The sequence below is a fragment of the Saccopteryx leptura genome, chromosome 2, assembly GCF_036850995.1.
Source record: "Saccopteryx leptura isolate mSacLep1 chromosome 2, mSacLep1_pri_phased_curated, whole genome shotgun sequence".
In the NCBI taxonomy this organism is placed as follows: Eukaryota; Metazoa; Chordata; class Mammalia; order Chiroptera; family Emballonuridae; genus Saccopteryx; species Saccopteryx leptura.
The window spans coordinates 189,100,532-189,114,640 of record NC_089504.1 but is presented as its reverse complement, the minus strand read 5'-3'; the positions used below and the strand labels follow the sequence as shown (position 1 = coordinate 189,114,640).

Here is a 14,109-nt window from a genome sequence, read left to right as displayed (position 1 = left end):
CATATAACTTGTTTTGTTTAGTAAATGCGGTCATGCTATAAATTGTTATTCAGTATGTTATTTTTACTTAATATTTGTCTTGAAGATATTTCTATATTGTCAATACACACAAATCTCTCATTTTTTAATGGTTTTATAGTATTTCACAATATCTTCTTAGATAGGTGTTGGAACATATGCATCGTTCTGTTTCTAACTCAGTGACCTTGAAAAACTTATTTTACTTCCATGTACTTCAGTTTTCTCATCTTTAAAAATGTGGGTAGAGAGACCTGAAGATGGCAGCGGAGTAGGCAGACGCACAGACTCCCAGCTCACACCACTGAACTGGATTATAAACTAATTTAGGAACAATCAGCATGAAAAACCAAATCTGGACTACAAGAACAGCTTTCAAAAATCAAGGAGCAAAGAAGAAGCCACAACAAACCTGGTAGGGAGCGCCTGAATCTCCCCTACTTCCAGGAATGGGGAGGGGGGGTGAGGCTGGGCTCTCAATTCCAAGGAAAAGAGCAGTAAATACTGCTCACAGCCACTTACCTGACGACCAGGGAACGAGGTGTGTTGAAAGGGCCTGCATGTCTTCCAAAAAGAAAGGAGAAAGAGAGAGATGGATGGTGAGGGGGAGAGGAATATAGGTGATGACATAAAAAGCTGACTCATTCAGTGCTGGAGGCAGCCATAACTGGGGGAGGGGCTGATCCTTCCACAAAGCAAAATACAAAAGTACTTCCAGGTCACAGAGATACAGACATCTCTCCAGCTCCAATCAGCACAAGACACAGCTGAAAACAAGAAGTGGGGGAGAGGGGCAGTAACTCAGGTCTCCTTGGAGATCTGAGATACACCTCCCCCTACTGAAGTTGAGAAAGCAGCCTGCCCCCAGAGAGATTAACTGGCAGAAGAGGACTTCAGAGCCTCAGGTCACACCCACTGCATTCCTGGATACAGTTTCAATTAAACCCCCTGCTGAGATCAGCAAACAAGACAATCACTTGTTAAGAAAACAAACAAATCAAGACTTCAAAGCGGCCCAAATCCTAAAGTAGATTACAAATAATAGCTGATGCCAACCCAAGAAGACTTAGAAACAACACAAGTAAAAACTAGAGCCAGAAAACACCAAGCCTAGACTCAACCAGCTCTACAAAGAAAACACCCAGACACCCAGGCACAATGAGAAGACAAAGAAGTGCAATCCAAATGAAACTACAAGAGAGACCTTCAGGAGATGAACTGAGTGATATGGAAATAATCAAACTTCCGGATGCGGAGTTTAAAATAATTATTGTAAGGATGCTTAGGGATCTTAGAATAACAATGGATGGTCATCACAAACACCTAAATAAAGAAATAGCAAGTATAAAAAAGGATATTGAAATATTAAAAAAGAATCAGTCGGAGATGACAAATACAATATAAGAAATGAAGACCACAATGGAAGGAATTAAAAACAGGATGGATACAGCTGAGGATCGAACCAGTGAGTTGGAGGACAACTGGAATGAAGGCATGAAAGCAGAGAAGAAAAAAGAAAAGAGACTCAAAAAGTCTGAGTTAACTCTTAGCTCTGTGACAACATAAAGAGAAATAACATCCGCATATCATAGGGGTTCCTGAAGAAGAAGAGAAAGAACAAGGGATAGAGGCTTTGTACAATCATATCATACCTGAAAACTTCCCTAAATTAATGCAGGAGAAACTCTCACAAATTCAAGAAGCACAGAGAACTCCAATAAAAAGAAAACCAAAGAAACTTACACCAAGACACATCATAATTAAAATACCAAAGCTAAGTGATAAAGAGAAAATATTAAAAGCTGCAAGAGAAAAAAAGGCTATCACCTACAAAGGAGGCCCCATAAGGATGACATCAGACTTCTCAACAGAAACACTTGAAGCCAGGAGGGAATTGCAAGAAATATTCAAAGTAATGCAGAACAAGAACCTACAACCAAGACTACTTTATCCAGCAAGGCTATCATTTAAAATTGAAGGAGAAATAAAAAGTTTCCCAGATTAAAAAAAACTCAAGGAATTCATTACAACCAAACCAATGCTGCAGGAAATGTTAAGGGGCCTGTTGTAAACAGATCAAAGTGGGAAAAGAATATAGCAAAAGAGGAATACAGCTTTAAAAAATAAAATGGCAATAAACAACTACATGTCAATAATAACCCTAAATGTAAATGGATTAAATGATCCAATCAAAAGACATAGGGTAGCTGCATGGATAAGAAAACAGGACCCGTACATATGCTGTCTACAAGAGACATACCTTAAAACAAAAGATGCACATAGGTTGAAGGTAAAAGGATGGAAAAAAACATTTCATGCAAATGGAAATGAAAAAAGAGCTGGGGTAGCAATACTTATATCAGACAAAATGGGCTTTAAAACAAAGAATATAGTAAGAGATAAAGAGGACCACTACATAATGATAAAGGCAGCAATCCAACAGGAAGATATAACTATTATAAATATCTACGCACCTAATATAGGAGCACCTAAATATATAAAGCAGACATTGATGGATATAAAGAGCGAGATCAACAGCAACACTATAATAGTAGGGGATTTTAATACCCCACTAACATCACTAGATAGATCCTGAAGAAAGAAAATTAACAAAGAAACAGCAGACTTAAAGGACACACTAGATCAACTCGATTTAATAGGTATTTACAGAACCTTTCACCCTAAAGCAGCAGAATATACATTCTTTTCAAGTGCTCGTGGTATTTCTCTAGGATAGACCACATGTTAGGGCACAAAAGTGGTCTCAACAAATTTAAGAAGATTGAAATCATATCAAACACTTTCTCTGATCACAATGGCATGAATCTAGAAATCAACCACAACAGAAAAGCTCAAAAATTCTCAAACACATGGAAACTAAATAGCATGTTTTTAAATAACGAATGGATTAAAAATGAGATCAAAGAAGAAATAAAAAAAATTCCTAGAAACGAATGATAAGGAGCATACAACTCAAAATTTATGGGACACAGCAAAAGCAGTACTGAGAGGGAAGTTCATAGCACTACAGGCACACTTTAAGAAGCTAGAAAAAGCTCAAATAAACAACTTAACCATACATCTAAAAGAACTAGAAAAAGAACAGCAAGTAAAGCCTAAATGTAGTAGAAGGAAGGAAATAATAAAGATCAGAGCAGAAATAAATGACATAGAGACTAAAGAAACAATACAGAGGATCAATGAAACTAGGAGCTGGTTTTTTGAAAAGGTAAACAAGATTGATGAACCTTTAACTAGACTCACCAAGAAAAAGAGAGAGAGGACTCAAATAAATAAAATTAGAAATGAGAGGGGAGAAATAACAACTGACACAACAGAAATACAAAAGATTGTAAGAAAATACTATGAAGAACTGTCTGCCAAAAAACTAGACAACCTAGATGAAATGGACAAATTCCTTGAAACATACAATCTTCCAAAAATCAGTCTGGAAGAATCAGAAAACCTGAGCAGACCGATTACACCAAATGAGATCAAAACAGTTATAAAAAAACTCCCAACAAAGAAAAGTCCTGTGCCTGATGGCTTCACAAGTGAATTCTACCAACTATTCAAAGAAGAACTAACTCCTATCCTTCTCAAGCTATTTCAAAAAATTCAAGAGGAAGAAAGACTTCCAAGCTCCTTTTATGAGGCGAGCATAATTCCATTCCAAAACCAGGCAAAGACAACACAAAGAAAGAAAATTATAGGCCAATATTCCTGATGAGTATAGATGCTAAAATCCTCAACAAAATATTAGCAAACCAGATCCAACAATATATGGAAAAAATCATACACCATGATCAAGTGGGATTTATTCTGGGGAGACAAGGCTGGTACAATATTTGCAAATCTATCAATGTTATTCATCACATAAATGAAAGGAAGGAGAAAAACCACATGATAATTTCAATAGATGCAAAAAAAGCATTTGATAAAATCAAGCACCCATTCATGATCAAAACTCTCAGCAAAGTGGGAATACAGGGAACATACCTCAACATGATAAAAGCCATCTATGAGAAACCCACAGCCAACATCATACTCAATGGGCAAAAATTAAAAGCAATCCCCTTAAGATCAGGAACAAGGCAGGGGTGCCCCCTTTCACCACTCTTATTCAACATATTCCTGGAAGTCCTAGCCACAGCAATCAGACAAGGAAAAGAAATAAAAGGCATTCAAGTTGGAAAAGGAGAAGTAAAGCTTCATTATTTGCAGATGATATGATATTGTATATAGAAAATCCTAAAGTCTCAGTCAAAAAACTACTGGACCTTATAAATGAATTCAGCAAGGTGGCAGGATATAAAATTAATACTCAGAAATCAGAGGCATTTTTATATACCAACAATGAACAGTCAGAAAGAGAAATTAAGGAAACAATCCCCTTCACTATTGCAACCAAAAAAATAAAGTACCTAGGAGTACATTTAACCAAGGACACTAAAGACTTGTACTCGGAAAATTATAAAACATTGATAAAAGAAATCAAGGAAGATACAAGCAAGTGGAAGCATATACCATGCTCATGGTTAGGAAGAATAAACATCATTAAAATGTCTTTATTACCCAAAGTAATTTATAAATTCAATGCAATACCAATTAAAATACCAGTGACATACTTTAAAGATATAGATCACATATTCCAAAAATTTATATGGAACCAAAAGAGAACATGAATAGCCTCAGCAATCTTACAAAAGAAGAATAAAGTGGGAGGTATCACACTTCCTGATATCATGCTATACTTCAAGGCCATTATACTCAAAACAGCCTGTTAACTGGCATAAGAACAGGCACATAGCCCTGGCCGGTTGGCTCAGCTGTAGAGCGTCGGCCTAGCGTGCAGAGGACCCGGGTTTGATTCCCGGCAAGGGCACACAGGAGAAGCGTCCATTTGCTTCTCCACCCCTCCACCGCGCTTTCCTCTCTGTCTCTCTCTTCCCCTCCCGCAGCCGAGGCTCCATTGGAGCAAAGATGGCCCAGGCGCTGGGGATGGCTCTGTGGCCTCTGCCTCAGGCGCTAGAGTGGCTCTGGTCGCAACATGGCGACGCCCAGGATGGGCAGAGCATCGCCCCCTGGTGAGCAGAGCGTGGCCTCTAGTGGGCGTGCCGCGTGGATCCTGGTCAGGCGCATGCGGGAGTCTGTCTGACTATCTCTCCCTGTTTCCAGCTTCAGAAAAATGAAAAAAAAAAAAAAAAGAATGGGCACATAGATCAATGGAACAGAACAGAGAACCCAGAAGTAAACCCACAGCTCTATGGACAACTGATATTTGACAAAGGAGGTAAGGAAATACAATGGAGTAAAGACAGCCTCTTTAACAAATGGTGTTGGGAAAATTTGACAGCAACCTGCAAAAAAATGAAACTAGACCACCAACTTACACCATTCACAAAAATAAACTCAAAATGGATAAAAGACTTAAATGTAAGGCGTGAAACCATAAGCATCTTAGAAGAAAACATAGGCAGTAAGCTCTCCGACATCTCTCGCAGCGATATATTTGCTGATTTATCTCCACAGGCAAGTGAAATAAAAGACAGGATAAACAAATGGGACTATATCAAACTAAAAAGCTTTTGCACAGCCAAAGACAATAAGAACAGAATAAAAAGACAAACTACACAATGGAAGAACATATTTGACAGTATGTCTGATAAGGGGTTAATAACCAAAATTTATAAAGAACTTGTAAATCTCAACACCAGAAAGACAAACAATCCAATCAAAAAATGGGCAAAAGAAATGAATAGACACTTCTCCAAAAAGATATACAGATGGCCAATAGGCATATGAAAAAATGCTCAACATCACTAATGATTAGAGAAATGCAAATTAAAACCACAATGAGATATCACCTCACACCGGTTAGAATGCGCTCATCAACAAAACAACAAATAATAAATGCTGGCGAGGATGTGGAGAAAAGGGAACCCTCCTGCACTGCTGGTGGGAATGCAGACTGGTGCAGCCTCTGTGGAAAACACTATGGAGGTTTTTCAAAAAATTGAAAATCGAACTGCCTTTTGACCCAGCCATCCCACTTTTAGGAATATACCCCAAGGACACCATAAACGGTTCCAGAGGGAGAAATGCACCCCCATGTTTATAGCAGCATTGTTCACAATAGCGAAAATCTGGAAACAGCCCAAGTGTCCGTCAGAGGACGAGTGGATTAAAAAGCTTTGGTACATATATACTATGGAATACTACTCAGCCATAAGAAATGATGACATCAGATCATTTACAATAACATGGATGGACCTTGATTACATTATATGGAGTGAAATAAATAAATCAGAAAAAAACTGAGAATTATATGAACCAATGCATAGATGGGACATAAAAATGAGACTCAGAGACATGGACAAGAATGTGATGGTAAAAGGGAGTGGGGTGGAGGGGTGGGGAAGGGGCGAGGAAGGAGAGGGAGGGAGTGGGGGGAGGGTAGGGGCACAAAGAAAACCAGATAGAAGGTGACGGAGGACGATTTGACTTTGATTGAGGGGTATGCAGCATAATCAAAGGTCAAAATAATTTGGAGATGTTTTCTCGGAACATATGTACCCTGATTTATCAATGTCACTGCATTAAAATTAATAAAAATAAGATGAAAAAAATGGGCGTAGAGACAGTTTGAGAAATAAGTGAATGATAAATATATATACAAACGCAAAGGCATTAGTAATTCTTCATAACTGCTAATTTTCATAGTGCTGATGATGTTGTCTCTTAACTTTTCTCCTATGTGTAAATCCCTTTATTCTTTTTCAATATATTCAGGGGAAATTCCTTGGTAAAACCTTCTAATACACTCAGTTAGTCTTCAGCTCTATTCCTCCTATTCTTCAGTGGATTTATGGAATTCTAATTGATGATCACAGTTCAATTTCCAAGCTGTAATTAGTATCTTTGTAAATCATTTAAAGACATTTACACTAATCTAAAAAATTCTGTTTGCCTTATTAACTCTCTTTTCTCTGCTTTGTTGTTCTATACACCATTAATGCTTGCTTTACTTTGGTTAGAACTCAGGTACTTGGCCACACTTAACTTCAAGGAGATCAAATGTAGGTGGCCTAACACTCAAGAAGAGAATGCTAACAGTTTCTGCCACATATACTATGTGCCCAGCTCTCAAGGAAATGATGTTTTCACAAATGAATAAAGTATTATACATTTAATAAGGAAGGTATTAAAGTGCCTAAGAAGCAAGGAGGGATAGTCAGATTTCCTTGGGGATAAAGGGTGTTGACCAGCAAAAGATTCAAAGAAGAGGGTGGCATTTGAACTAAAACTTTCTGGTGAAAGTTTCTCAGTGAGAAAGGGAAGTAGGAACCCCAGCAAGAAGAATAGCATGACAATGCAAACAAGAGGTAGTATGGCCCAGCAAGGCCACACATCCTTGAAGTAATGAAGGAGGAGTGGTGAAAGATGAAGCTAGAATGTGTTACTGAAGTCAGACTGTGAAGGGTTTTAGATGGCATCTAAAGAGATTGGGTGTGTGAGATTGTGTGTGTGTGTGTGTGTGTGTGTGTGTGTGTGTGTGTGTGTGTACAACATGGCGCCTTCAAAGATAGTTTTGTGTTTAAGAATGGTACATTCATTCATTTAACAGTTAGTAAGCATCCTGCTTTCTAGATACGTACTCTGCTTGCTGCATAGGGTACAATTGAAGAAATACTTTTTTTTCTTTTTCTTTTTTTGCCCTGGTGGTAATATAGAAGTTTCATTGGAAGGAATTGGATAAAAAAAATATAGGGATCAAATACATAGAAACTCCTTTCTATTCATAAAGAAGAGAGAGGAGTCTCTGAACACAAGTATTGGCCATGGAAACGAAAAGGACTGAATAGATCCTTGAAATAATCTATGGAGTAGAATCTGATGGAGCTCCAAGCCAATCAGATATACTACATAAAGACAAGATTTGGAGGAAATGGCCACAGAGGTTACCAACCTCAGAGAAAATAGCAAATACCAAGGGAAGGGGATCGAATTTGAGGGAAATATTAGGACTTCCAACCTGAAAATGATTTTGAAATATATGTGGAGGTATCCAGGAAGTAATTGGGAAGAGAGTTCCCATGATCAGCAGAGGGCCAGAACTGGAGCTGTGGGTGATAAGCATATGGGCCACATCTTACACCTTCATAGACTGCCGAAGCACAGAGCTACAGAGAGTAAAAGGGAGGTAAAAGAGACAGTGGCCAAAAAATGTTGAAAAAGAATTGTTAGAATTATGAGCATGTTTTGATAAAGATGTGGTTGGTTAGCTTTTTGTTTGTTTGTCTTTTATTAAAGGAGAGACTATAATAGGATAGAACTAAGAAGCCCATTAAATTTGGCTATTACAGAGTTCTTACAGCTCATGGCAAAAGGTGAGGCCAAAATGGAATTGGGAACAAGAAAAGGAAGTAACTTTGTTAAAAGAAGAGTTAATATTGTACAAGATTTGTGAGACTTGAATGTGCTTATAGTCTAAAGATAGACAAGAATGAGTTTGAACCTTAAGAAACAGAAGGAACCCTAAAGGAGATGAAAAGGAATAGGTTCTAAAGCACAAGAGGATAGATTTACTTTCTGAAACAAGGCAAAAAAGAAGTAAGGATTGGTAAAAATTTGGAGGTGAATGGCAGTGAGGCTGAGAAAATACAAGGGAGTTAGGGGAGTTGGTGTGAAGTTACTGGCATTTGGACCATGGCAAGCAAATGTAAACCAACCATGGATGCTGGCTAAGAGGAACAACATGGAAGGGTCCATGTTGATTTTTAAATCATTAGTTTTTAGTAAAGCCAATAACATTTATATACTATTTTGTAGGGATCTTTTGCAGAAAAATAGAAAAAACAATGGTCAGATGTGTTGGGAACAGCTTGGCAAAACAACAGAGGCATCGGGGACACGAGGGCTTCCTGTCAGCGTGGAGTTGAAGTGATGGTCTTGGGCTAGGGGAAATAGCCAGTCCTGCAGGGGCTGCTGTCCTGGGGGTTGGGGAGTCGAGGAACTGGGAGTTGTGGACAGGGTTAGTGGAAGATGTAAGTACTTTAGGTGAGTAATGTGATTTATAGTAGATTCTGCTATAAAATCCAAAGGGAATGATCATGAATCATTAAAAAAAAATGAATAGGTCTTACCACTTACCAGTTAAGTGTTCTTTGATATCATATTTTGTGGTTCATCTACTGAGATCCAATATCATCATCTGTAAAATGGGATCATCATATTTTAGAGATTATTAAAAAAGTTTAAATAAACTAAATCATGTATGAATGACCATGCATTCTTCCTTATTCACATTTAAATAATAATATCATAAAACAGACAGAAAATGTTTTTTCCAGATTTCCTTAATAATCAAAGAGTTTATCATAATGTTGCCATTTCAATGAATGAATTTGTTTCAAATGAATTCATTTAGATTCTTTGTGGAGAACACATTGATTATCAATAAAATTTTCAAGTGTATGCTTTTTAAATTAATTTTCTATGCCATTTTGATATAATTCAAAGATTTCTATTTATGTATACACATACATCCACATACTTGAGAATCTTGATTGACAGCATGAAGTTCAATTATATAAAATATTTAACCATAGCACAAGAGCCATTTGCAGTTTAAAAAAAAATGAAACAATATTCCAATGAATTGTCCATGTATAACAACAAATCAGTAAGAAAGGACAAACCAGCATACTGAAATAGATAAATCAGATTTAGGCAGGGTAGTTTATTGAATTTAAATTGTGCTCAGTTGGCCCAAGAGCTATATATAAGCAATCCATCTTACGCTGTTAATGGAGGTTCTTGAAATCCACCTGATGTTTGCATTATTAAATTTCAGTCTAATGAGCTCTGCTAATACATATTGAAGATGGTTGTAAGGAGTAGAATGTGAATCTGAGTGGGATAATTTGAAAGAAACATAAGCTGAGCATTTTACATGACTCAAGGGGTATATCTACAATTACACATATAACCAAAATTGAATTTAAATGGAATTTCTATTATCCTTGTCCTTCTACCAGGGAGAATAAAGTGTAAATGAAGTAAAAGTCTTTAGAGTTACTGGTGGTTTGTTTTTATTATCTAATTTAATAGATTTGTGCAGTGATATAGAGTGGTATAAAAGTTTTAATATTTCATGACTTTAAATGAAGCCTAAGTATGTATTTAAACTTATAAATGGAAACAGATGTCTGTGTAATTGGATATAGCACTTCACAACACCATTATATACGTTTTATATTTTAAGAAAATGCCAATATTAATGATGAAGAGAAAGAAACTTTGAAGAAAAATAGTTATGTGTGCAGTGTGTATTTTCTTTAAATTCCCCCTTTAAGCAAGGTTTTATACTTCTAAAAGGATATGTTGATTTTGCATAGGAAAAATATATGCAGCATAAACTGAAAAGCAAGTATGTTTATTTTTTAAATCTCACTTTGCATTACTGGTATCATGGTAATAAAGGCTCATCCAAAGTTTAATACTGGCACAGTTTGATTCTTTTTCTTTTGACGAGGCAATACTTTTTTAATTTAATATTTCATCAGCTATAATGCTATTAGAGACTTATTTTCACTTAGTTCACTCATCAGGCAGTTAGACGGCAATAAAGGAGAATCGCTCCTTTGAGACGCTAATGCTTTGGAATAAATGATGTGCTAGAACAGAAATTTAATTAATTTACAGAGTATATTGATAGTCCCTTGTTACTATGCTGTATATTTTTAATCTTTTTTTAACATCTGTAGTAAAGTGTTTGAAAACCCCTGCAGTTGAGCAACTAGTAGATAATTAAGTAATAAGAAAAGAGGTTTCTAGAGGGAAAAAGATTCTTTTTACCAAATGCTGTCATAACATGAATAAAGAACTGCTACTATGATATGCAATGAAAAAAAAATAATATGCTACCTAATTTGATACTGTCCCAAAGATATTGTAAGCATCTCATATTTAAGACGTGAACTGTAGCTTAAGAACTTTTCTCTGAAGTTAAAACACGCGTTGCATTGACAAATCAGATGACCAACAGCTTTACCCAGTTCATATGCCATTGTTTAAACTTATGCTGCTTAAATTCATTTTCCTTTTTGTACAGAGATTAGCTTGAACTGACCTTCAAAGATTCTAAATAAATATTCTTATATTCTGAAAAAGGATTTTAAATGGTTTATTTCAGATTTTCAGATATTTTGTTTTTTTCTTCTGAATACTTCACAAAAAAATATGCAAGGAATTTCTTTTCCCTTTCCCCAATATTGTCACTTATGATACAGACATAAAATAATTGCAGAAATTTTATTGTTTTTGTTTTAGCAAAAGCTGATGAAGCATTGAAAGCCAAGGAAAGAAATGAAGAAGAAGCTAAGAAGAGAAAGGAGGAAGGTAAAGTCATATATTCATTATGTTTCGAAGCATTCATTTTAGTGAGGGGTCATTATTTGGCATGATTTCCTTCATTCCCTGAATAAACCATAGTATTAAATTAGGGGGTACCTCATGCTACTTCTGTGAACCTAAACTATGATACAATATCACACTATATTTGATGTCTTAGACACTAATTAATGTTTCCTAACATAAACACTAGTTTATAAGCATCCTAGTGTATATTCTGGGGATATAGGATATAAAATTATAAAGTAGAGCTGGTGTTGGTTTGTTTTCTTCTGACTTTTATCTTATTTTTAATTAAGTGAGAGGTGAAGAGGCAGAGACAGACTCCCATATGCACCCTGACTGGGATCCACCGGGCAAGCCCATACCAGGAGATGCTCTGCCTGGCTGTGCCACAGCTCCATTGTTCAGCAAATGACCTATTTTAGTGCCTGAGGGAAGGCCATGATGCCATTCTCAGCACCCGGGACCACTTGCTGAACCATTTGAGCCATGACTGCGGAATGGGAGGAGAGAGTGAGAAAGAGATGGGGAGTGGTCACTTCTCCTGTGTGCCCTGACTGGAAATCAAACCCAGGACTTCCACATGCTTGGCTGATGCTCTGTCATTGAACCAACTGCCCAGGGCCTGATTTTTTTCTTTAGAGTTAACAAATACCAAAATAAGTCATGGGAAATGGATTGGACTTATCTGCGCATTTTGAAATGTTTTAGTAGTGATGAAGAAAAGTCCCCTGGGCAATAAAAAACAACAACTTTAAATAAAAAAGCTCTTAAGAGGGAACAATAAAGTACGAAATGTCAGAAATAATCATAATTTAAATTAAGAAAGCCACATCATCATTTTTTTTTTTTTATAATTTTATTTTTTTAATGGGGTGACATCAATAAATCAGGATACATATATTCAAAGATAACAAGTCCAGGTTATCTTGTCGTTCAATTATGTTGCATACCCATCACCGAAAGTCAGATTGTCCTCTGTCACCTTCTATCTTGTTTTCTTTGTGCCCCTCCCCCTCCCCTTTCCCTCTCCCATTCCACCCTCCCCCCCGTAACCACCACAATCTTATCAATGTCTCTTAGTTTCACTTTTATGTCCCACCTACGTATGGAATAATGCAGTTCCTGGTTTTTTCTGATTTACTTATTTCGCTTCGTATCATGTTATCAAGATCCCACCATTTTGCTGTAAATGTTTCGATGTCATCATTTCTTATGGCTGAGTAGTATTCCATAGTGTATATGTGCCACATCTTCTTTATCCAGTCATCTATTGACGGGCTTTTTGGTTGTTTCCATGTCCTGGCCACTGTGAACAATGCTGCAATAAACATGGGGCTGCATGTGTCTTTACGTATCAATGTTTCTGAGTTTTTGGGATATATACCCAGTAGAGGGATTGCTGGGTCATAAGGTAGTTCCATTTTCAGTTTTTTGAGGAACCACCATACTTTCTTCCATAATGGTTGTACTACTTTACATTCCCACCAACAGTGTATGAGGGTTCCTTTTTCTCCACAGCCTCTCCAACATTTGCTATTACCTGTCTTGCTAATAATGGCTAATCGAACAGGTGTGAGGTGGTATCTCATTGCCGTTTTGATTTGCATTTCTCTAATAGCTAAAGAAGATGAGCATCTTTTCCTATATCTGTTGGCCATTTGTATTTCTTCCTGGGAGAAGTGTCTGTTCATGTCATTTTCCCATTTTTTTATTGGATTGTTTGTTTGTTTGTTGTTGAGTTTTATGAGTTCTTTGTATATTTTGGATATTAGGTCCTTATCTGAGCTGTTCTTTGAAAATATCATTTCCCATTTAGTTGGCTTTCTGTTTATTTTGTTATCAGTTTCTCTTGCTGAGCAAAAACTTCTTAGTCTGATGTAGTCCCATTCATTAATTTTTGCCTTCACTTCTCTTGCCTGTGGAGTCAAATTCATAACATGCTCTTTAAAACCCAGGTCCATGAGTTGAGTACCTATGTCTTCTTCTATGTACTTAATTGTTTCAGGTCTTATGTTTAGATCTTTGATCCATTTTGAGTTAATTTTTGTACAGGGGGAGAGACTGTAGTCCAGTTTCATTCTTTTGCATGTGGCTTTCCAGTTTTCCCAGCACCATTTATTGAAGAGGCTTTCTTTTCTCCATTGTGTGTTGTTGGCCCCTTTATCAAAAATTATTTGACTATATATATGTGGTTTTATTTCTGGACTTTCTATTCTGTTCCATTGGTCTGAGTGTCTATTTTTCTGCCAATACCATGCTATTTTGATTGTCGTGGCCCTATAATATAGTTTGAAGTCAGGTATTGTAATGCCCCCAGCTTCATTCTTTTTCTTTAGGATTGCTTTGGCTATTCGGGGTTTTTTATAGTTCCATATAAATCTGATGATTTTTTGCTCTATTTCTTTAAAAAACGTCATTGGAAGTTTGATGGGAATTGCATTAAATTTGTATATTGCTTTGGGTAATATAGCCATCTTGATTATATTTATTCTTCCTAGCCAAGAACAAGGTATATTCATCCATCTCATTATATCTTTTTCGATTTCCCTTAACAATGGTTTATAGTTTTTATTATATAAGTCCTTTACATTCTTTGTTATGTTTATTCCTAAGTATTTTATTTTTTTTGTTGCAATCATGAAGGGGATTATTCTTTTGAGTTCGTTCTCA

At 36.5% G+C, this 14,109-nt stretch overlaps 1 protein-coding gene across 3 annotated transcripts in view; it reads left to right on the top strand.

The window, feature by feature from the left end:
- RSRC1 (arginine and serine rich coiled-coil 1) overlaps positions 1–14,109 on the top strand; it is a 559,643-nt gene that overhangs the window by 433,187 nt on the left and 112,347 nt on the right. For all 3 annotated transcript variants that reach the window (XM_066369858.1, XM_066369856.1, XM_066369857.1), the window contains exon 7: positions 11,353–11,421. In XM_066369858.1, coding sequence (XP_066225955.1) covers positions 11,353–11,421 — 69 coding nt within the window. The remainder of the gene's footprint in view (positions 1–11,352; positions 11,422–14,109) is intronic.